Raw genomic sequence first — 22,727 nt, forward strand, 5'->3', positions numbered from 1 at the left:
GACTAGAACTAAACTTGCTAGACTCAACTGCTAGACTAGAGGGCTAGATAAATAAATTATTTGCCAAAAACGTTTTATTTCTTCGTGGCTGCGATTTTTGTGAATAGTAGTAGTGAATTTGGGATTGGGATTGGTGGTGGATGGCTAGTAGATATTGGGGTATTGCCAAGGACGAGAACGGTAATGATAGTAGTAACAGCAACCCAGAATAGTCACAGCAATAGTAATAATAACAGCAAAGAACACTCAAAACCATAGGAATAGCTCAATAACTACATATCTACAAACCACAAACAAATAAACACACCCCCCCCAACCACTACCTCGTCCTCAACTCCACCTCCGCCTCCTCCCCCTCCCCTCCCACCCCCTCCACCAGCACCTCCCTATGCGCTCTCGCCCTCACTCTCGCCCTCCAAAAAAACACCCGCCTCTCAACCCACGCCGCAACCCGACACACAACCGCCCACAACCTCTCTTCCCGCTCCGCCTCCCCCGCATCATCCTTCGGATGCTCCCGATTCTCAACAGCGAACTGAAACCGCAACACATCCTTCCTCGTCACCACTCCGCACAACCTACCCCGGTGCTCAACCAGCACAACCCGCGGACCAACCTTCTTGAAGATCTCCATCACCGTCTCCAACGGCAGCCGCGGATGCACACACAGCGGCGTCGGGTCCACGAACTGCGAGAAGTCAAGCCCGCCTATTCCTCCCCCCGCTCCTCCACTCCCACCACCACCACCACCACCTCCACCGCCGCTGCTGGCAGAGCCAGTCGCATTCTCCGGCGGCGTAAACACGCACCTCCCCGCGCCGCTGCGCGGCGCGCGGTCCAGCGCGAACCGCAGCTCCGTGCGGTTGATGTAGCCCATCAGCAGCGGCTGCAGCGCGCCCTGCGGCGTGACGACGGGGAATCCCTGGAACTCTGTCGACGTCAGGATGGCCTCAACGTTTGCGCGCGTGAGGCCCGTGGCGGGGAGGGTTGTTAGGTCGGTGTTCATGACGTGTGAGACGGGGACGTTGAAGGTGTGTTCCTCCTTGTTGTCGAGGAAGGGGAAGCCGTTGAACCATATCATTCTGTCTGCGATTCCGCCTTTGCCGCAGCGGTCGGAGACGGCCTTGGTGATGCCGACGACGATCATGGTGGGGAGGATGTAGGTTAGGGCGCCCGTGAGCTCGAACATGATGACGACGACGGAGACGGTGATGTGCATTATCCCGCTGAGGGCGGCGGCGGCGCCGAGGAAGGCGTAGGTGCCGGGGGTTATGCACTGGGTAGGGTTAGAGAGCAATTCTGGAGGTTGGGGGGGGGGGGGTAGAGAGGCATACGGGAATGTCTGGTTGGCAGCTGGAGAAGAAGGCAGAGTTTGGCGCGGCCTCATGGAGCGCCTGGACGAGGATGCCGACGGTGCGGCCGAATGTGGCGCCGATGGCCATGGAGGGGACGAAGATGCCGGCGGGTACTTTGCACCCGTACGAGATGATGACCAGGAACACCCTGATGACCGTGGCGATCGTGAGCGAGACAATCATGTGCCATCTCCGGCCGCTCCTTCATTGCTATCAATCAGCACAAGAATCCCGGGATAACAAACACAGACAGACAGAGAGAGAGAATGAGGGGGGGGGGGGGGCGCAAGGACATACTCGCAAAGCCCGTTATAGTCGTGTCCGCCCTCACACTCACGAAACAATATCTCCATACTCTCCGTCATGTCGATGCGCAAGAACATATTCGCATAACAGATGACGGCCGTGACGCCAGCGAGGAACGTGACCTCGGCGATGGCATACTCCTTGAGGTATCTCTTGCGGAACGACTGCGCGCGCAGGTTCCACTTAATGACAAACTCGCCATAGAGCCCGCCAAACACGCCGATAATCACGAAAAAGACAACCTCGAAAAAGTGCCAGTCGCGGTCGTACGACACCTGGAACATGACCAGCTGGCCCGTCCGGAACGGGTTCATCGCCGCCAGCACCGCCGTCGCCACGAGCGCGCAAAAGTACGAGCGCCACATTGTCTTTAGCGGGAAGTTTGACGACATTTCCTACCCCCCCCCACATACATGTCAATGATCATTCTGCATGTTTTTCCACAACCTAGTGACGAACCTCAAGAGAGAACAGAACCCCGCCAATTGGCGACCCGAAAGCGACCGCGACGCCGGCGGCGGCACAGGCGGAGAGGATCTCGCGCATCTTTGCGGCGTTGCGGCGGTACTTTGCGAAGAACCTGCTGATGACGTTGCCAGTGCAGACGGCGTAGTGGACGCTGGGCCCTTCCTTGCCGACGCTGAGGCCCGAAGCGATGGCGAGCGGGAGGCCGATGGACTTTATGAGGAGCGTCCAGCCGCCGAGGAAGCCCTTCATGACGAAGCCGGCGAGGATGCACTTGATCTCGGAGATGCCGGAGCCGGCGGCGTAGGGCGCGAACGACTTTACGAGGATGGCGCTGGTGTAGGCGAAGAGGACCTGCGCGGGGGAAGTGGGGGGGTTAGTGGTGGTGCGGAGGTGGAGGTGGTGGAGGAGGAGGTGGGATAGCTACGGAGAAGAGAATGTAGAGGATGTGGTTGAAGGGCCATATCGTACTCCAGGGCTGCCATTCGGGGCATCCTGCACATCAGATCGCTGTCAGCTTCAGCTTCAAGAATCGGGAGGGGCAGCAATTCAAAGCGCCAGCAGCAAACCTTCGTCACTCCCCCAGCAGCAAAAGTTCTCGTTCAGATAGAAGGCCGTCGTGCACCTTCCCATGCGGATGTCCGACAGCCACTCGGTAATGATGTTCAAGAAGCTGGCGTTGAGGCCGATACAAACACCTATCCCCGCGCCCCGCGCGCACAATCAGCACACACACTTCCACTTCCACTTCCCCCCCCTCCTCCCAACCACGCAGTAAAACAGCAGCAGAAGCAGCACCACCCTACCAATCAGCGAGATGACAATCCACGCCTGCCCGGCCTCATAGCTCTGCCGCAGCTTCCACCGCCACCCCTCCGCACTCCCCCTCACAAAGAAGCCGCCGTCCTTCTGCCGCCGTCGGCGCAGTTGCGCCCGCGCTGCATCTTGCACCCAGTCTATCCAACAACAACCACCACCGCCGTCAGTCAGTCAGTCATTCAAAAACTACCCAGAGCGAGTAACCCAAATGCGCGCCAGCCAGCCAGCCAGCCTCAAGGCACTCTCCTACGTACCTATTGTCGTAAAATCCTACCCAGGCACACACACACCGTCCCGTCAGCTTTCCCCACTTTACCCACCACCGCCATTCCCACCACAAACAGCGCCTAACAAAAAAACTCACCTCATACCGGCGTATCTCGTCAATCTCCTCAAAGTGCTCCTGCTGCTGGTGGGGGTTTCTATGTGCGCCGCGCTCCTCGTCGGCAGAGCGGGTCGAGATGGCGATCGACAGGCGCGACGACAGCGAGGGCCGCAGCTGCGGGCGTAGGCGTGGTGATGGTGCGCTCATGGCATATGTGGTGGTGGTGGTGGTGGTGGTGTATGTGTGCTGCTGCTGTGTGCTATGTGTGTGTATGGGTGTTGGTTGGGAGCTATTCTAGGCACGACCCAGTTGAAACGAACGGGTTGAGGCTCTGGTAAGTAGCTGGTTGCCAAGTATTTCGGTGGAGGGGGGAGGGTGGGCAGGCACGTGATGAATGCGGTGTGATGTGATTACTCGACATGGCGGGTGGCTGATTTGGGGGGGGGGGGAGGTGGCTGATTGGGGGGGGAGGTGGATAATGTGCGGTGCGGCATGGGGCGTCACTCGGTCGGGCGTGGGGGTGAGGATGGGGGAGGTGGGGGAGGGAAGAGTGAATGGAGTGCAGTGTGGAGACCTCGGCGTGGAACTAGGTATCGTGGGCACACGGTATGTACCTGAGAGCTCTCAAGTAACTAACTACTAATTCCATTACCAGAGACTTGGGACAAAGTCACTACTTTACGTCCTACAGCTGCCAGTACGGGACCAATTTTCGTGTGGACCCCAACCCGAACAATTACTCGGGAAGACCCCACTACATATGTATGTACCGGCACCCAAAAGATGGGATATTCATCGCGTGATAATAGGCTTTCGCGGAAGGCTGCACATCATCTGCCTGTCCTACTCTACATACTGGCCAATCAGGGTGCTCCTGGTAGTAATATTTTCGGGGGTGTTACTGCAACAAGAGAGCGTCAGTCGGTGGTGACAGTTACGTTACGCTGCCTCACATTCGCAACGTCGGACGGGGGTGTCTCAGCTGCAGGGCCAGCTTCTCGCCAAGCATAGTTGGGGTAGTTATTCACATGAGGAATAGAGAATAGCAATTACTAGAGTAGTTATTCTTTAATTTAGAGAATCTCTACTGTGAAACTGATGAGAAAATATCGGTATCTGTTCTGAGTTCAATTGCAGCCAATTCCCCCTCACATTCGGTTCCTGCCTCGCTCGCCTTTAACCCAGCCAACCCAGGGAGCAGCCGCACGGGCCACACACTCTTTTTCTGCTGTGGTTTAGGCTTCTCACTTCTCACTGAACCCTGCACAACGCAACAGTGCAGACTTCCGTGCCTGCAGCGCCGAGTCGTCTCCCACTTTCCTTTCTCCCCAGCCAGCCCAGCACCCAACAGAACGAATCCCCGTTCACGTGAGTGAGGCGTCTACACTCACTCACTCACTCACTTACTCGCTCACCTCCTAATTTCCCTTTTATCACCAACTCCCTCTTCTCTTCTCTTCCTTCCTCTCCTCTCCCCTCTCCTTCCTTTCTACCTCACTATCTCCCTAACTACCTCCCTCCCCACTCACAATTCACCTATCACCAAACCCACCACAAGCAGCAATGTCCACCACCACCACAACCGCACCCCCGGCCATCACAGCCGAAAACATCCTCCGCCTCTTCCCCGACATCAACACCTCGCTCGCCACCGCCGCCCGCAACTCCTCCGAGCTCGACGGCTACGACGAGGAGCAGGTCCGCCTCATGGACGAGGTGTGCATCGTCCTCGACGAGAACGACGTGCCCATTGGCAGCGCCACAAAGAAAGTTTGTACGTACCTACCTACCTGCCCACCCCTCCTCCCACCCCCCCCCCCCCCAACCTCCCCGCCATGCACACAGACAGCTAACCCACAGACAGGCCACCTGATGAAAAACATCGAACAGGGCCTCCTCCACCGCGCCTTCAGCGTCTTCCTCTTCGACGACGAGAACCGCCTCCTCCTTCAGCAACGCGCCGACGAGAAGATCACCTTCCCTGGTACACTCCCCTCACCCCCCCCCCCCCCGGGGCCCCACCACCACCACCACCAGATGTGCAATTGAACTAACAGACTATGGGCTACTATGCTAGGCATGTGGACCAACACCTGCTGCTCCCACCCGCTCGGCATCCCCGGCGAGACCGGCGCCGACCTCGCCGCCGCAACAATGGGCGTCCGGCGCGCCGCGCAGCGCAAGCTCGGCCACGAGCTCGGCGTCCCCGCCGCGCAGGTCCTCCCGGAGCAGTTCCGCTTCCTCACCAGGATCCACTATATGGCGCCGAGTGATGGGCTGTGGGGGGAGCATGAGAGTGAGTTTCTTCTCCACTCTACGTAGAGGGGAAGGGTGTGCTAATGCAGATATGTGTGTGAAAAAAGTCGACTACATCCTCTTCATCAAAGCGCAGGTCTCGCTCGACATCAACCCGAACGAGGTGCAGGCGTACAAGTACGTGAGGGCCGACGAGCTCAAGGCCATGTTTAAGGACGAGAAGCTGAGCTTCACGCCGTGGTTTAAGCTCATCTGCAACACGATGCTGTTTGAGTGGTGGGAGAACATGGGCAGCTTGGAGAGGTATGAGAATGAGACGCAGATCAGGAGGATGTGAGGTCTGGTCTGGTCTGCTGCGCGGGGGAGGGGGGGGGGGGAGATGTTTTTTGTAGAGGTGCTGGTTTTTAGATAACTAATACAATAAATTGCTGCTTTGGGTTAGATGTATGTGGTGCTTTGGGTGTGTAGGGTGGGGTTGTGGGGTTGTGGGGGTTGCAGGATTCGTGATGGCGGATGTTGTGCTGTAGCGCAACTGTTTCCTTCTACCTTACGATTGGATTTTGGGGGTGGAGCTTATTCGGGCCCTCAATGTCCGCCTGCCAAATACCTTACGATCTAACACAACACTCCCCTCAATACATCCGATGAATCGAGCACATACATAACCACAACTAAACCCCCAAACAGGAATAACTACTTCCTCCCTCCCCTCTAGCTCCCAAATCCAGCTGCTAGTACACTTTACCTTGTATACTAGCTACCTTAACAGACCCTCCTCTCTCTTGGTGAAGACGCCAGCGGCTAATATATGCTACCTACTTCAACCCAGTACAATATCACTCACTCACGATATAGCGCACGGCAGGTGTCAGGTGTATCAGAGACATTTAGCCCCGTAGCCGTTGGACAAAACATATTATAGAGCACGAGAATACTTCACTATCGGAATGAGACATTATATACAGCAAGAAGGAAATTACTATATTACTTCACCTATCTACATCCCCCGTATGCAGAAAAAAAAAATCAAAAAATATTCCTTAGAAGAAATTCAACAGCGCCCCGGGGGGAGGGGGGGGGGGGTGTGATCGAACCCCCATCTCTTCCGGCAATTGTTTCTACGGCTACCCCGATGGAAGCGCATTATCCCCCTATGCTACCGGCCTGTTGCTCGTACAGTGGCTGGCTGCCAGAGCAGATTCTAAAGATCTCTCTCCCCGTCATTGATTGCAGATAAGATCTACTAAGAGAGATAAAGAGATTTTATGAGCCAAGGTGTAGTACTCCGTCTCATAGCTATGAGATTGATGCCTGCTGTATTCCACTCAATGGTGAGGGCGCCATTTAGTAGGTGCAGGGTTAGATTTTAACGAAACTTTTTTCAGTACATGTTCTTTTATAGTATAGTAGACGTCCGCACGCGCGGCAAGTGCTCTAGGAGGCCTACATGTACTGTTGGGTTTTTAGTGATAGGTACATGTAGGTACAGTAGCCGGACCATGGGCTTCGCTGTTAGGATATGGCTATTTTTTTTTTTTTTTGGGGGGGGGTTGCCAAGAACGAGTGATGGGCTATGATGGGCTATATTGGCTGCTCGGACCTAGGGGGGGTTGAGGTTTAGTGGAGCGGTTTATGCTAATGAGATGATGTGGTAGGGGCAGGGTGTATGCTGTAGCTTGGTACATGTAAGTTTGTAGCTGGCCCCGCCCGGGATAGCGGTCCCAGGGACAGAGGGTAAACCGTAAAGGGTAAAGGGTGTAGGTTGTTGGTGGCCGCTTGGAAAACGCAGAGCGGCTGTAGAATCTCGTCCAGTCTACAGGTAGGTACCTTTCGTTTCAAAGCCAGCTCCAAACGTACACTGCTAAGCTTCAGGTCCAACCAGCAATACCGATATTGATTCTACGCTTCTCAACTATTTTCCACTGTTATTGATAGTTGTGCATGTGCCAGAGGATGAAGGGTCTGGGTGCGGAGATATGGAGATAAATATGCTTCAATGGGAATAAACCACAGTGAGTCATATTCTTTTCCCAGCTTCTGAGTTTGGCTCAGAAACTACGAGTAGTAGTCTTTACCACTGGCACTGTTTAAAGGGGAGGGGGTTACACGATGTAATGTGGCTCAATTCACCAAACCAAAGATCCTTCAGGAGATTGGGGGTAGGGTATAAGTACTGGGCTTATGATTGGCTCTAAAGTGCTTATATAGCTATCACATCGGGGTTGAGGTGGTATCTCTACTATTATCGATGATGACAGTTTCTCAAAGAACAATGGCTAAGGTTATGACTTAGGTCTCGGTCACTATATTTATGTCTCGAGCTGACGAAAATTCAAGTAGCAGTCGGTGGCATATTCATTTATCTACAGTACGGTGGTGCTTCACTAGTGCTACAGCAACTACTAATCACCATCAATATACAGCACATGGTATTCTAGCTATCAATTGAATCAACCAAATTGGGCAAGGACGCATGGTGGTGAAAACTCCATTTCGCAAAAGCTAAAACCCTATTGTACAGAACGCCAAGAAGCAAAAGGAATCAATTAAACCCAGACGATGATGATGATGATGATGAGGAGGAGGAGGAGGAGGAGGAAAAATATGAAGAGATGATCAGGACGGAGGGGCAGCATATATAGCCTCAACACTCTCACCCCGAAAACGCAAACCTACCCAACCCACCACCGCCCCCACTACCACCGCCAGTGCCGCCACCACTACTCCCCGCCTCCTCCATCTCCACCTCCCTATCCACAATAGCCTCAATCTCCGGCGTCACCTTCTTGGACGCCGCCGTCGTCCCCGTCGTCTTCCTCCTGCCATTGGCGACGCCGCCAATAGGTAACACGGTCTGGCCCTTCTCCTTCTCCAAGGTCTTTGCCGCTTTCTTCTCCCGCACCTGCTTGTACGGCACTGTCTGCGGGATGGTATCGGAGAGGAACTCGAGGTTGTTGGTACGGGCCACTGCACTCGCTGTTCTAATTGTCAGTGACGGTAGCGCGGGGAGGTGATAGGACAGGAGGGGCTCATACCAAGGTCCTTATACTGCATCGTCTTCCTCTGCTTGCGGTCTCCTTGCGTCATCTTAAGCCCCTGCTCGGCTAGGTACTGCACGAACATCTCCTGTACATCCCCATCATTGTCAGTGCCTCTCCGTCGCATACACACAGGCACACAGGGACGAAAAATATACAGCAGCGATAGTGACCAGGAACGCGGCGCTGTTGGAGCACCCCGCGACATCGTCATCGAGGCGGATAATCTTCTTGACGCGCGAGACTGCGGCGGACACATGTCATGTTAGTTTAATTCCTGTGACCGACACTCTTAAGGGGGGTACAGTAGGCAGGCATAAGGGAGGGAGGGAGGGAGGGAAAGAAGCGGATTGCAGCATGCAATGAATACCTGGCAGAGCCGGATGACCTGTGATCTCCTCGGCGGGCGGAATGGCCGTGGTATTGTAAGGCATTTCTGCGGTTTCTGGGCACGTAGAGCTTTTGTATAGGGTGTGTAGGTATCCTCTGGCAAAGGCAATGTATGTAGGCAGCAGGTAAAGTAGAGTGAAGTAGGTAGATAGGTAGGTAGGGGTTCAATTGACCCTTGGGGAGCTCCGACTATAGATTTATGCCAGTTAGAGTAGCAGAGAAAAAAAGCGTGGAGGTCTATCAGTGGCTGCACGTGCTGTGCAGCTGTGGGTGGGGGGATTCTGCATACAGCGTCGGTGAAGGTTGGGTTAATGAAGAGCTCTCTCCTCTTCCACGCGGGTGTGGTGGTAGAGCTTGGTGGGCCCTATCTACTGGGTAATACACAGTCTCCGATTAGAAATTAGGCAAAGTATCTAACTCTCTATCTCGATACGGTAAGCTTTTTTTCTTTTTTCTGAAACATTTGTGGTAGGGTTAGGGTTTAGGCGTCAGCGATGCAGTTGAATGGGTGGATTACCCTGCCTATGGTGTAGTAGAACTTTGGATCACGTCACTGATTAGATCCAGAATCGATTCTAGGATATCGGTTTTCAGGATAGCCCACCTATAAGGATCCATAGACTAGATCATGAGGCATTTGATTGGAAAATTGGTATATACCTACCGTTAGAATCTAAAAAAAGTTTATATATGCAGGAATCCTACCGGGTACATTCTGGACATGAAATATCACTCACTTTTTCTATCACCGTAAGGTAGTCTCGTTCCCAGACTGTTTTGCTGTCGCCACTGCGTGCAGCTACAATCAAAGCAAACACAGGCTGGGCACAAGACTAGCCGTAAGGCTGAATTATGCCATTCGGCACGACTTGCAAACTGATTTTGGTATGTAACTTGAATTATTTGCTCACCTAATTGCAATCGTTCCTTATATAATTATATTAATGAGAAAAAAATACAAGATAAACGCCGTCATACTAGTACTAATACTGTTTGAATGTCTCTATATTTTTCTTAAGCTTCTTATAACGCCACTAGCTACAGTCGATGTGCTAAATTAGAAAACGATGTCCTTTTATGTCCGTATACTCAAGAATCTACAAAAGTCCTGGTTGGTTCTCCCTCGTAGTTCTGTGCCCGAGGAGGCAGTCAACGTACATTCTGTACCCGAACCTTAATTGTTAAATAACGTGATAGTTAGGGTGAAATCTCAAAAGCGTTGGCTGTGGTTATTCTGCTTCGCATGATTTGCAGCTACATGTGAAGTAGTGACATTATACAAGGAGTACAGTGCTATAAAAATATATACATAAAGTGGGTGGCTTTCTAAAGTCTTACTCTGAATATGTGTCTTATTCGGTTAAACTCACTATATGTATGTATACATGTATGTACATGTAGTCTCGAAGCACCGGTGCTATACATATGGAGCACGGGTTAACCCAGTCAGTACTTATATTACCTGGAGATCTAGGTAGCTGTTTTATGCTGCACTCCTCGTTGGGAGCATGCATATAGTGTCACACTAATTGCGTACTTCAAAATGGCACATTATACAGGAATTAGCTAACAAGCCATGAAATCTCGAATGAAACCTTTAATTGCATTAAGATCATGGACTTACATAAGCTTGCTGAAGTATGTATGACTTTGTGTATAGTAATGCATTACTTGAACACTCAGGTGCATATTCTCCCTTCCTAGCCAAGGTTCCACAAAAAAAAGTAAATATGATCATGAATGAAAACGTTATCTTGACTGCGTGTGAGTAACCCTGCCGAGTGATTTCCCGTGACCAAACAACAGAAGTCCACCATTACAATAAGATAGAAGCACAGCTACTCGGGCACGAAAGAAAAGAATATTCAGTAGCAAATGAGTCGCTAGATCGTATCTGTGACTCCATACTGAAATTTTACCCAGCCCTGATACTCATGAAAAAGAAAAATTAATACCCGTTACTAGCCACCTTTTTGTTCCTCCTCAACCCTAAGATATCTTCAATCCTGCTTTGTTTTGTTTGTTCGGCCATGTGTATCTTAGATAGCATGAATATGGCCTTGTTCCAGATCGACAGAACTCCTGAAGAGTTGTCCCAAATCAGACTCTGCAGTCATATCGTCCTGCATGGAGTGTCCTTCGCTTTCCTGACCGGTCTCAAGAGAATCGGGGTAATAGATACTTCCGTAGTCGATGGCAGTGTTAGGTGCTGAGCTCCCGCTACTATGCTGAGATGTTCCGTCGGCAGTACCAATTGATGTATCATCGGTGTCTTCAAAACTTTCTTCATTCCCAGTTTCGACTCCAGCACTGATAATGGTAACGCTTGTCAGGTCTTTAATGATATTGGCCTCAGTGATTGATGCGGTCTCTTCTTCGCTAGCGCTATCATTATACGGAAGACTGTGATCGGACAGCCTATGGTGACGACGGTAGGGAGACTCGAGGGTATTTGGGGGGGTTTGACCCATTTGATAAGGGTCGGCACTAGTGTGGGCGGCTTGAAAAAGCCTCCTCCGCGCAAAATCCTGTTTAAGCTGCTTTTTCCGTGATATATATTTGAATAGTGATGCAATCTGAGCTGATGTTAGTGATTTATAGGAAACAGGGCTGTGGGATAGGGGAAATACTCCAGGGGTGTTGACAATAACGAAAGCGCAGGTCGTTTCTGTGTTGATTTAATTTAATTAGAACTTGTGCAAATGTTTATCCTCACTTAACAACTTCTCATTCAAGGTGGTATTCAAACATACCAACAAGAGCCCAAAATGTGCTTGATCCAAGGCATCTCAACGACGTGACTTCCGCCATGCGGCCAAAGGCAGCACCAATCACAAGGAGTCCGAGCCCGAAGAGAAAGTACAATCCCGCTTTCCTGCGAATCGGAGCTCTCAGCTTCATGACGAATGGTATCGGGGTCACAAGCAGCGGAATATCTGATGCGATATTCAGAGAGCCAACGATCAACATCGTGCGGTATGTATCATGGCATTCGCCTTTTTTTTTAATAGTTAGTATATCTTCATGTGGAGAAAGGGATGGAAACGTACGAACAGCAGGCAGTGGATTGATCTGCCAATAATCCGTAAACGGAGTGCAAATAGCAGATATTGTGATCATGGCTGCGAGGAAGGTAACAAGAAGAAACCATCCAGCAAGGATGACGGCCAGACTTCTTTTACCATTTATGATAGCAAATTTCCTCATTACACACCACCAAGTGCACTTGCATCCCCAGATGCAGATGCAATATAGATACCATGAGGCCAAACTTGCCTTGCTGCCTATGACACGAAACCTTTCATCATGGTTGATCAACATGATAAAGTCTTCGGCAGTGTTCATCAGATTTGTCCCTTTCTCGAGGTAGACAGCCACACATAGCATGTAAGCAGTGTAGAAGAGCATGCAGCCTATCATTAGCACTTCCTCGAGATGAATCTTTCGATTGATGAAGCATCTTATTCCAACTCTGGCCAAGCCAGCAGTCATTGAGATGGCGTAAAAGATTCCCAGGTCTTTAACGAGATACTTTCCATAAGGAGATTCCTCTGGGAACCGCTGCACCTCAGTCCCCATTCTGGTTGACGAGAGATTGAGATTGGTTTTGAGAAGAGGTTCGATGTAAAGACAGTGTGTAGTAGTGAAAGAGGGTGTGGAGGTTACAGGACGAATTCAAAAGCATATTAATCTGGGCAAAGCCCCACGTACTTTCACCCAGCCCTTAAATCAAGTACCGGGCACCACATCTCAATTTTGCATAATTTATCCAACCTAAGGAAAAAAAAAAAAAAAAAAAAATCAGATAAGTAGAAAGTTGAAACTTACAGTCTAAGGATAAACATACTATTTTCTCTGCTTATTTTTGATCAGTTGAGTTTCCCGATTTTATTCATTCTACACGCCCAGCTGTATTGAGGAATTTTATCTTGATCATTACGGGGCAGAACATTAAGGTTCAAATACCCTTGCAATGAACGTTTAATGTACAATACGGGATATAATTCACACCGCTAGTGATGCGGCATTGTATTAGGATACCGGGTTAGCTCCATATAGCCTTGCGACTACATGATGTACATGTAGTCGTCTCAAGCGTGGCTCGAGCACCTCGAGCTGACGCTGCCCCTCTTTATACAAGCAAGAAAAGGCATGGACCATATGAGGTAGAAGCACCTGGAAGGAGTTGTCTTTGCTCGCCTTGAGCAGCCAGCTCGTGGACTACACTAGTCTTTTCTGAGCGATAGCAAACCTAGTTCGATGGTTGCGGATGGGACAACAAAACCAACAAGTATCAATAAAATCGTAGCGGCCTTTCGCCTTGATCGACTATTTATCAAATATATGGTTTGCTGAGAAGTTTCTATTTACTCCGACTACATGTAGGTTTCGCCATTGTCCCAAAAAAGACTGTACTATCAGAAACAAGAAGGTGGCCAGTGGGTAAGTTCGTGGTAGATTGTGATTACAGGGTTAGATTTCCCCTTAGCCTGCTTTACCCTCATGATCACCCCTTACCTGTAGCCCGTGAATGGACACAGCATTACCTTTTGTGTATTTACTGCCCGTTTTTTCTTTTCTTTTCTTTTCTTTTCTTTTCTTTTTTGAGGGGCCTAATGATATCGATTTGAGCTTTCTCTGGCCGGCCTACAATTGCGGGTTGAGCTATCTTAGCTTCTCGCGCATTATTTGGCTAATCGGTCTCGAGTAGGCCGGTTTACTTTCAGGCCATATTCTTTTATAGTATGATAGATACTGTAAAAGGGGAGGGGGGAGAAAGAAAAAGCCGAACCACTACCGTAAGACGAATCCCGCTGAATTTCACTTATCTTCCCAGCACTGTAGTATTCCTTACGAGGGTCTATCTTTCTAGAGTGAGCTCCATGTAGCTTAGCTCACTTTCGCACGAGTGATAAAACATGAAATAGGGTTAGGGTTAAATGTTACCCTACCTGTCATTCAATTCAGTCCACTAGAGATCTTCTGTTCTCGATAGATAGATATTGAAAGTCAAAACCCTTACGAGCTATTCCCTACGGCTGCAATGTTCGCACTCCGCTCTCTCCTCTATCGCCCGGTGGCGGCGCCCTTTCGTGCATTCTCCACAAGTGCTCCCGCCACTGCGACATTCAACCAAGTAATTCGAGGGGCGCGCAAGCCCCAGCCCGCGCGCAAACCGGTCTCCCCCGCCATGTCTACCACGGGGAATCCATGTATGAAGGGCGTATGTCTCAAGGTCACAGTCATGAACCCGAAAAAACCCAATTCGGCGGACCGGAAAGTCGCGAGGGTGAGGTTGAGTAATGATAAGGTGGTTACGGCATATATACCTGGTGAAGGTAGGTTTCTCTTGGATTTCCCCATTATTTATGGGAAGAGATATAGAAATGGCCAATTCTGAGAGAGGTTAGGTCACAATGTACAGCAGCACTCGGTGGTGCTGGTGCGCGGTGGAAGATCCCAGGATTGTCCAGGTGTGAAATACCACTTGATACGTGGAGCACTTGACTTGGTAAGTTCCTATTATATTCTCCTATAGTTGGCGATCAAGATATTGATGATGGGATAGGGAGGCGTGGGAAACCGCACAACATCAAGGTCAAAGTATGGTACAAAGAAGCCGAAGTCGGGTGCGGTATAGGTATAGCTTCCTACATAAAATAGATAAACCTCCATGACGGGCATGTACAGTACTTTTATCTAGTGAGAAGTGACACTACTATTAATCCAGTAGCTTTTCTCATTGAAGCTCCAACTATATGGTTAACTCATACTCAACTGTGGTTTCACTCTCCTATATAATGCCACTCCCGGCCAATTGCGCATAATACACATCCTTAAAAGGGAATTTGCTATTGATCAATATTTCATCAATGATGCTGCAAAATTGCTCTTACATTTGTGTGCTCCAGGCTATTCTCACGGATGTTCTAAGTAAAATTATGCTAATTGATCAGTCTATCAATAGGTAGAACCGTGAATTGAATGGAACCGGTTTTAGGGTTAATGTCCATGTGCAGAAAAGTAATAGATTTCATCCCACTAGTGTATATTTCCAAACGACCCCACCTCCAGTTAGCATAACCAGAAAAACCTAAACTCCCTTCTTTTTCATGTTTCATGCCTTGATAACTGCCCCACCTTGGCGGTCCCGCCTGCCTAAACAATTTTTTTTTTGCCTTGAGAACCAAATAAAAAAAACCCAGAAATTCGTTATAAAACCTAACACTGACTGCACTACTACCTCAAACGCGTCATATATTTAGTCCATTCCACCTTGGCGGTCCCGCCTGCCTAAACAATTTTTTTTTTGCCTTGAGAACCAAATAAAAAAAACCCAGAAATTCGTTATAAAACCTAACACTGACTGCACTACTACCTCAAACGCGTCATATATTTAGTCCATTTGGTTCTGATAGCCATCCGGCTTCTCCAAGCCCATGACATCAAAGTGACGGGATGTGCAGGAGTATCCTAGCATACAAGTCAGTATTGAAATTGGGCAAAATGAACAAACAGGATGATATACCCTTCCAGTCAAAGTTATCCTTCGGGTTGCAGGTGCATTTGAGTTTGATCCTGTCGCTCTCCGTGGTGGGGCAATGAGTAAACGGGACATGATAGTAACTACCCAGTTGTTAGTTTGACCTTATAGAACCACGCTTGATCTTTAAACATACGCAATATCGTTGAAAAAGTGGATTTCATCCTTCGACATCAACAACCCTGCCGCGATACTATGCACCGGGGCATCCCCCCATCTCTCATAAAAGAACCCTCCATCATGGTCCAATTTGTTAAAAAAATCCGTATATGCTTGCCCTCTCCAAAAGTCCAGCGATCCGACCTCAAAATTCGACCAGTAATGACAATGGTTGTACGTGTTGCCATCGTCGTCCGACAAGAAGGCCATTGCGTTGTCTTTGTGTATATGCTGAGGATACTCCTTCATAAAGGCTTTGACACTATCCCAGAGTGTGGGAATAGTCTCCACATACTCATACAGAGATAGCACAAACCCGTACTTTTTCTTGTTGTCGCGCATGAATCGGAATACATCGTAGTCAACATCACAGTAGAGCTCAATTGATGGCTCAACGCGCCAGTAGTATTCGTAGTCAAGCAGAAGGGGATGGTGAAAGAAGAAGCCGGATTCAAAACGGCACATGTGACGGTAACTGACACTATCACCATAGATGATTTTACGCTGCGCCTATTGATTCGAAAATGGTCAGCATTGTACCATCCCGCCCATAGGGATAATAACGTACCATATCCTCTCGGACTTTCTTCGCTTTGTCCTGGTCGATCCAATCGGGGAAGCTCCAGTGCTCCTTGGGAATCAATCCATACTTCGTATTGCCGGATACCAGGGCAGTAGTAATCTTTTTGAATTGAGCATCGAAGGGTTTGTCGTTCAGGAAGACCCAGTCGTAATTGAATTTTCGGTTGAAACGGTCCTCGACCTGCCGGATGGATTTGGCAATCTCCCAGATGTCGTTATTCCGCGCGAGAGTGATGAAAGTCGCATTTGCACGTTCGCCAGAATGTACTGCGGGAGGGAGAGAGTTGGATGTGTTGGGTGTCTGATCAGAGGAAACCGAGCCTGGGGAGGTTGCGCCATCGGCGGTGGAAGGCGAGCTAGGAGAGCCGTTTTGTTGTGAGATGATTTGCTCTACAGGAATAATAGAAGTTTTGGCGGTAGAGACATAGGTTGACGAGTAGACCTTGAAAAGTACGGCTATTGTCTATGTGGGAAGCGAGAGATTAGATCGGATGTTTGTTTGTGGATTGGAAATTCAAGATCAAACGGGACCTACGAAAAATGCCAGCAGAACGAACCGCAGGGTCCGTGTGTTGGATGCTGCCATGTTGTGGCCAGCTAAGGGTATGACCTGTTATCAAAAAGCCGTGACGTCTGAACTGTAGAGACGAAGGTATGCTAAGCTACGATGGCAAGTATCGCATCCAAATGGATTGAATGGAGGAAATAAAGATGGAGAACCAGGAGGAGAGCTGGCTTTATGTGAATGAAAGCAAGGGAGATGGGCAGTGGTTACGAAGCAGATGCGAATAGCTACAAGGATCTTCCACGAGTTTAGGGGGTGTTTGGGTCATTTGGAGACAGCGGCGAAATTGAAACAGCACAACTACATGTAGGGATAGAGCACTCCCCTGAGCTCAAGGGATTGGGATGGCAGATGAGTTGATGAGTACAAATGAGCCCTCGAGTAAGGTGCTCACAAAATTAGTTAGCCAATAGGTGTCCGATCTAGTTACTCCTTCTTAAACTTCTTTGGGGAAGTGTCTGGCTGGTGCTCGGGGCTGAGGATTCGACGATGGTGATAATAATGCCACAGGAGGATTTATATTCAGCCCTTCATAAAATTGGCGCCGGACCAGATCATCGTCTCGATTTGCCAAACTCACTGCTCCGACCGTTGTTGGTGCAGGTGGCGCCGTTCCACCATTCAATCTCAGGCGCACAACCTCAACCAACCCCACCCCACCTGCGATCCCCGCCTACGTATCAACTTAATTCTGCCCCACACTAACACTCTCATCACTTACAACCCACCATCCTTCATACCCTTTCCCCCTATTGTTTTAATACACCCCATACTCACCCTGCCGGTGCTCTACAATACCTTATATCAATCGACCTTCCCTCGGAATGTCGTTTTTTGGATTTGACACCGGTCCCCTACGGGATCGTGGGCAACATCCTGCGACAGCCCCAGGCTTTTCCCAGATCCCAGACCATTTTGCCTCTAGGCCGAACGACGACGACGATGACGACGGGTATGTTTATTCTGTAAAAGGTCGGCTAAGCTAAATGATAGATACTAACGTTATATTCTTTCAGAATTGACTTTGAAGACACATACGACGGTCTCGGCGACGCACTGGATGAGAAAGATGACGCTTTCAACGACGAAACCTTCGGTGGTGGGGATGATAAGATTGGTACATTCTAAATAGGTCATTCTGAGGCTTTGGCCATATATTAATCAGAATCATATATTCAGGCAAAGATTTCGACTTTCATGGCCAAACCGCAAAGGTCGCGGACGCAATGGACGAAGAACACGAAGTGTTTAATCGTTCCGCCCGGAAGCCATCGGTAGTTCACTCTGCTTCTACCCAGCAGCAGCAACCTTCCCGACAAGCCCTCCCACCCGCTCATGTCCCGGCTCTCCGCCCTGATATGTCCCTATGGGGCGGCACTACCATCTCCTCAACCCCCCCTCCACCTCCAGCGGCAGAAATCCACCGAGAGCAAACCCCCTCCGCCCGTGCTCCAACACAGAATGTCAAGAAATACATGTCCCTTGATGAAGTCGAGGCCGAGATTCTCATGAGTCAGAAACCCTTAGTTATGGCGCCGCAGCCAGTATTTCAGGGTCCTCCGCCACAGCAGGTACACCAGTATATTCACCAACAGCCCGATTTCCACCAAATCCCACAGCATGGAGGATTCAGTATGCAAATGCAGAATATGCTACGGGGGAGCCAGCAACAACAGCAACATATGCAGGCTCCTCAGATGATTCACCAGCAGCAACAGCATCCAGATCATTTGCGTGGAATTCCGACCCCTGTAGGTCCAGCGGGTGGGGCAAGATTGCCACCGCACGAACAATTACAGGAACCAAGGAATGTGTATGGCATGGCACCTCATGCCCCAGCTTCACAACTTCAAAATATGTCTGAAATCGAACGAACAAGGTTTCTGGAGGACGAGAGAAAGCGCTTAAAACGTAACCACAAGATCGCGCAGTTGGCTCGCTATAATGGACTGATGACACCGAATGATAAAAACTTCATTACAAGGATCCAGCTACAGCAACTTGTATCCATTAACAATGCCGATGACGCTGCAAACGAGGACTTTTATTATATCGTGCACAGTGCGATCCGTGCTAGAGCTAACCCTACCCAGCCATTAAATCAGTTTGCTCAAACATATCTATATCGACAGGGGAGAGGAAACCGGCGTCAGGATAATCATCTCCACCGTATGGAGCAGCAGGTTCAGCGTGCTGTTGCGGCAGCGAAGGCGAGGCCAAAGGCGTCTCAGTTAGTATTGGAAGGCAGCTTAGGGAAGATCAGCTTCAGCAATGTCAAGACGCCACGTCCAATGCTCAATATCAAGAAGAATGAAACTGGAGTGGGCGAACAGGTCCGGAAGGTATAACTGCTCCCTTTCCTACCCCACCGAGTGATAATCTATGCTAATAAAATATATTTAGACCCAACGCTCCACAATTTCTGGTGCAGGCAAAAAGACACTTCTTCTTACCATTGAAAATGTTTATAACGCCCTTCTCAACCTTGAATGCCACGAACGCGACCGCGGAAAGCTTCCACCACCCCCAGAGACAAATATCCACACTGAATGGGAAGCAAAGCGACAACTTCTCGTAAGCAAGCTCTGGCAAGAACTCAAGATTATGAGCCCTATCGATCCAAGCAGCAATCAAACACATCCTTTCATAGCAATTCTAAGCTACACAAAGATGAAGCGTGCGATTCAACGCATATTCAGACACCTGGACGAAGAACAACGAGTCACAGTGCTTACGATGATTGTGGTCCATCTTGACATCCTTGACGTTGTCAAAAACGGCGTGTATCAGCCTCATGAAACAACACTTCCGTCTGCAACACGCGAGGAAATCGATCTCTTTGCCTCGACAGTATTGCCATCCCTCATATCCTATGTGTACGAAGCGCCACTCAGAATCGTCATTGGCCTTCTTGGAATCCTTTTGGAGCGTGTTGATGTAGTTCTAGTCTCAAAGACAAAAATCGGGCTCGCATTTCTCACCATGTTTTCCTCCAGAGCCGAGATTGTCAAGCAATCTGGAAAGGCTAATGAGAACGAACTTGCTCAATGGCAAGCAATGTATGACCGCCTCTTTGAAACCTTACAAGGGCACTGGATGGGATGTTTCCCGCCAAATGGAATGGCCGTCGACGATGTGTATGTTTGGCAGTTTTTGGCAAGTGTGGCCGTAGGGGCCAGTATGCCACAGCAGCAGATGCTTGTGGGCGCTGTGAAGTAAGTTCTTTCTTCTCTTTCTTGCTTATTTGAATGTTGGGGGGCTAATGAGCGACTATAAATCACAGGGACCGTGTAATGGAAAACGTAATGGCGTCCAAAACACTTCCGGCGGAGATTGGGACGCAGAAGAGCGCCAATGTAAATTTGTTCATGAGAGCCATTGGTTTGGATGTTGAGTTACTTGGATAGTTGGAGGAACCAAGAAAAGTTCATTCGTCATTTTTTCCTTTTTTTTTTTTTTGGACTTGCCGTAGTTTCCCCCTTTTTTTTTGGCAGGGAGGGAGAGCACACACCAGTGAAATGGAGGGGCGGCATGTATCAGCGCGGTTTGTTTGAAGCGCTTAACTGACCATACTATGAAAACTGTGTTTGGGTTGTTGTTGGAGTTAGTTGTTTTCACTTTGGTTTTTTACGTTCAATATTGACGAGTTGAGATTAAGTAATAGATTCGGTGGTAGTGTGTGTGAGTAGGACCTCTTTTGTGTTTTCTCACATATTTTTCGGTGATATATGCATGCTCCTTAATCCATTGAGAATCTCACGATAGTAGAATCGTATGCTCACGGTTTCTGGCCTCGTGAAAAGGATGAGTGCGAGGGTAGATGATCTACCTACTCGCTGCTGTTACCTAAATTCAGGTTCCGGATCACGAAATATGACTCGATGTAACATAGGCACCTCTTGGACGTTCTTAATATTGATTACCCCCATCGATCTCCAGCTCCGTTGTGCTCCAACATGCCCGCCTGGGAGTGTAGAGCACACCCGAAGGTTTGTATCCCTAGTACTTTACTTTCGGGTACCATAACATGTGCCGCCCGCGGAATATCTTGTGTCATAGGCGCTCGTACGCCGTAAGCCGTGGGTGCGTATATAAGGGTCATTATGATAATCCAAGACCATAATCCTCTAATTGTAACCTCCTTGGTATATGCCTCGGAGGACAGTTTTTCCTATAACTATCTCATCATGTGGTCATAGTGGGAAGATTCAAGATTTTGGTTATCGATCTTCAAGATTGTTGATTATCGTTTTATGCGCCATGAATTATAGGAGACTTCTTCTCACGTTACAGCCAGCCCAGTCAAGCAACTACAAACGAACATGTATGGTCGAGTGATATTTCATGATTGAGCTAGATAGTCTAATATTGCTATTATCATGTTCGAACTGCAGGAGCCAGACCCTGGCCCATGAACCGTAACCATAAAATGCCACATCCACAGCTATCCAGCGCAAGTAAACAACCCAGTAGCTATTTCGCATCGCCCTCCTCATGCTCACTCTTTACACCCGCAATATCACCATCCTTCGCACCAGCACCCACAAACGCCGGCGACGTCGGCTCATCCACAGCCTTCAGCCACTCTTCATATCTCTCCACAAACCTCTGGCTCACTATCCACGTCAGCTCGGTGCTGCAGCACTTCTACTCACCCGCCGCCGCCGCTTCATTAGCCCACATGCGCCCTCACAACCCACCAGGGGGGTAATGTCACTGGTACTTACCGAAGACCACCGCAGCCGCACCTCACCCTCCTTCAGCGGGCGCTCATAGGGCTTCAGGGGCCACCAGCTGACGCCGTCCAGATTGCCACTAGTGTCGTGGTCAAACATGCTCCCGATTTTACCCTTGAGGTCGTTGAGGCAGCTCTCGGGGGTGGTGTACTCGACCTTGAGCGGGTGGGCGCGGGCGAAGAAGGAGGTGTAGTAGTTGTCCATTTTTGAGTCGGTGGTAGTGGGGGTGGGGGGATGGTCGGCAGTGGTCAGTGGTCGGTGAGTGGAGTTTTGGGGGGGGGGGGCGGGATAAGGTGAGACTACTTAGGGATAGTAAAGAATATTTTGTTATTGTAATGGGACGCTGGGGGTTGTGTGCGTAGTAGAACGCTGGGGAGTCTCTAGTGTGGCTGTATTATTAGTATGAGAACAGCTGTCAGTTTCTGTCAGTTGTAGTTGTTAGTTATACTTGTTGTTGTTTGTTACATCACCGCCGGATACCACAGCTATATAGCTAGCACAAGCACTAGAGAGGTAAGGGACGCACACTCTGTACACACCAACAAAACTACTTTCAATAATACTATTTTCAACAGCCAACTACAGCTCCAACCGCACAAATATCAAGAATCTTTTACCCCCTAGAATATACGATTTCAAGTGACAGCGCAACAATGGATGTGTCAACTGTTCTGAAAAGCCTAATCGTGCAAAAGCCAACCACGGCCGGCGCGGCCGCGTTGTGTAACAAAGAAGAAAGAGAACCAATAATGAATCGATGACAAAACGTGACTAGATATACACTCTAAAGCTACATGTACTCACGCATTAATGAAGTCCTGGGAATTCCTGGTAGCAGCGGCCTCACAAAATTCCTCACAGGACTTACATGCGAGTACCCCCTATGACAACGAACAGGCAATTAATTATACCGTGAAAATCTAATGTCCCAGAACCTATATGCACTATGCAGGGACATGTAGTATCGGAGAACCTTTTAAGTTCAAGGCCCGGGAATGAGATCAAGTTACACATTTCCCGCTATTCTTTGGTCACGACCTCTGTCTGGTATAGTAGAATAATAATAGTTGGTTGAATTTGAGTCCAAGGACAAAATGATTTTCAATGCTAGATAAACAATTAGGCAAGATATGGACAGCTCCATGAATTATCACTCGTCTCACCCCACCTATCCCCTCCACCCGCAC

At 49.3% G+C, this 22,727-nt stretch overlaps 9 protein-coding genes across 9 annotated transcripts; 4 read left to right on the forward strand and 5 right to left on the reverse strand.

Annotated features, from left to right (window-relative positions):
* Window positions 1-319: 319 nt before the first annotated feature.
* LAJ45_01370 (uncharacterized protein) lies at window positions 320-3,477 on the reverse strand (the record flags this gene model as incomplete). The annotated part of the gene is made up of 9 exons (XM_046110965.1): window positions 320-1,276; window positions 1,335-1,557; window positions 1,653-2,056; window positions 2,121-2,480; window positions 2,554-2,621; window positions 2,696-2,824; window positions 2,933-3,082; window positions 3,200-3,215; window positions 3,310-3,477. 9 exons carry the CDS (start codon window positions 3,475-3,477, stop codon window positions 320-322), a joined length of 2,475 nt encoding a protein of 824 aa, XP_045976143.1.
* Window positions 3,478-3,748: 271 nt separating this feature from the next.
* Window positions 3,749-4,281, forward strand: LAJ45_01371 (uncharacterized protein; the record flags this gene model as incomplete). The annotated part of the gene is made up of 3 exons (XM_046110966.1): window positions 3,749-3,876; window positions 3,926-3,967; window positions 4,080-4,281. The coding sequence occupies 3 exons, from the start codon at window positions 3,749-3,751 to the stop codon at window positions 4,279-4,281; spliced, it is 372 nt and encodes a 123-aa protein (XP_045976144.1).
* A 552-nt stretch (window positions 4,282-4,833) lies between these two features.
* Window positions 4,834-5,863, forward strand: LAJ45_01372 (uncharacterized protein; the record flags this gene model as incomplete). The annotated part of the gene is made up of 4 exons (XM_046110967.1): window positions 4,834-5,044; window positions 5,135-5,254; window positions 5,348-5,566; window positions 5,634-5,863. 4 exons carry the CDS (start codon window positions 4,834-4,836, stop codon window positions 5,861-5,863), a joined length of 780 nt encoding a protein of 259 aa, XP_045976145.1.
* A 2,316-nt stretch (window positions 5,864-8,179) lies between these two features.
* LAJ45_01373 (uncharacterized protein) lies at window positions 8,180-9,668 on the reverse strand (the record flags this gene model as incomplete). The annotated part of the gene is made up of 7 exons (XM_046110968.1): window positions 8,180-8,502; window positions 8,562-8,652; window positions 8,723-8,808; window positions 8,935-9,009; window positions 9,128-9,143; window positions 9,244-9,318; window positions 9,660-9,668. The coding sequence occupies 7 exons, from the start codon at window positions 9,666-9,668 to the stop codon at window positions 8,180-8,182; spliced, it is 675 nt and encodes a 224-aa protein (XP_045976146.1).
* A 1,325-nt stretch (window positions 9,669-10,993) lies between these two features.
* On the reverse strand, window positions 10,994-12,533 carry LAJ45_01374 (uncharacterized protein; the record flags this gene model as incomplete). The annotated part of the gene is made up of 3 exons (XM_046110969.1): window positions 10,994-11,622; window positions 11,708-11,950; window positions 12,005-12,533. 3 exons carry the CDS (start codon window positions 12,531-12,533, stop codon window positions 10,994-10,996), a joined length of 1,401 nt encoding a protein of 466 aa, XP_045976147.1.
* Window positions 12,534-13,998: 1,465 nt separating this feature from the next.
* On the forward strand, window positions 13,999-14,595 carry LAJ45_01375 (uncharacterized protein; the record flags this gene model as incomplete). Its single annotated transcript, XM_046110970.1, has 3 exons — window positions 13,999-14,293; window positions 14,366-14,466; window positions 14,524-14,595. The coding sequence occupies 3 exons, from the start codon at window positions 13,999-14,001 to the stop codon at window positions 14,593-14,595; spliced, it is 468 nt and encodes a 155-aa protein (XP_045976148.1).
* Window positions 14,596-15,351: 756 nt separating this feature from the next.
* On the reverse strand, window positions 15,352-16,825 carry LAJ45_01376 (uncharacterized protein; the record flags this gene model as incomplete). Its single annotated transcript, XM_046110971.1, has 5 exons — window positions 15,352-15,428; window positions 15,484-15,581; window positions 15,635-16,167; window positions 16,226-16,702; window positions 16,775-16,825. 5 exons carry the CDS (start codon window positions 16,823-16,825, stop codon window positions 15,352-15,354), a joined length of 1,236 nt encoding a protein of 411 aa, XP_045976149.1.
* Window positions 16,826-17,628: 803 nt separating this feature from the next.
* LAJ45_01377 (uncharacterized protein) lies at window positions 17,629-20,211 on the forward strand (the record flags this gene model as incomplete). The annotated part of the gene is made up of 5 exons (XM_046110972.1): window positions 17,629-17,756; window positions 17,821-17,921; window positions 17,984-19,146; window positions 19,208-20,019; window positions 20,088-20,211. The coding sequence occupies 5 exons, from the start codon at window positions 17,629-17,631 to the stop codon at window positions 20,209-20,211; spliced, it is 2,328 nt and encodes a 775-aa protein (XP_045976150.1).
* Window positions 20,212-21,277: 1,066 nt separating this feature from the next.
* On the reverse strand, window positions 21,278-21,744 carry LAJ45_01378 (uncharacterized protein; the record flags this gene model as incomplete). Its single annotated transcript, XM_046110973.1, has 2 exons — window positions 21,278-21,451; window positions 21,532-21,744. The coding sequence occupies 2 exons, from the start codon at window positions 21,742-21,744 to the stop codon at window positions 21,278-21,280; spliced, it is 387 nt and encodes a 128-aa protein (XP_045976151.1).
* Between the last annotated feature and the right edge of the window lie 983 nt (window positions 21,745-22,727).

Source organism: Morchella importuna, assembly GCF_003444635.1.
Source record: "Morchella importuna strain M04M26 chromosome Unknown Morimp01GS002, whole genome shotgun sequence".
Lineage (NCBI taxonomy): Eukaryota > Fungi > Ascomycota > Pezizomycetes > Pezizales > Morchellaceae > Morchella > Morchella importuna.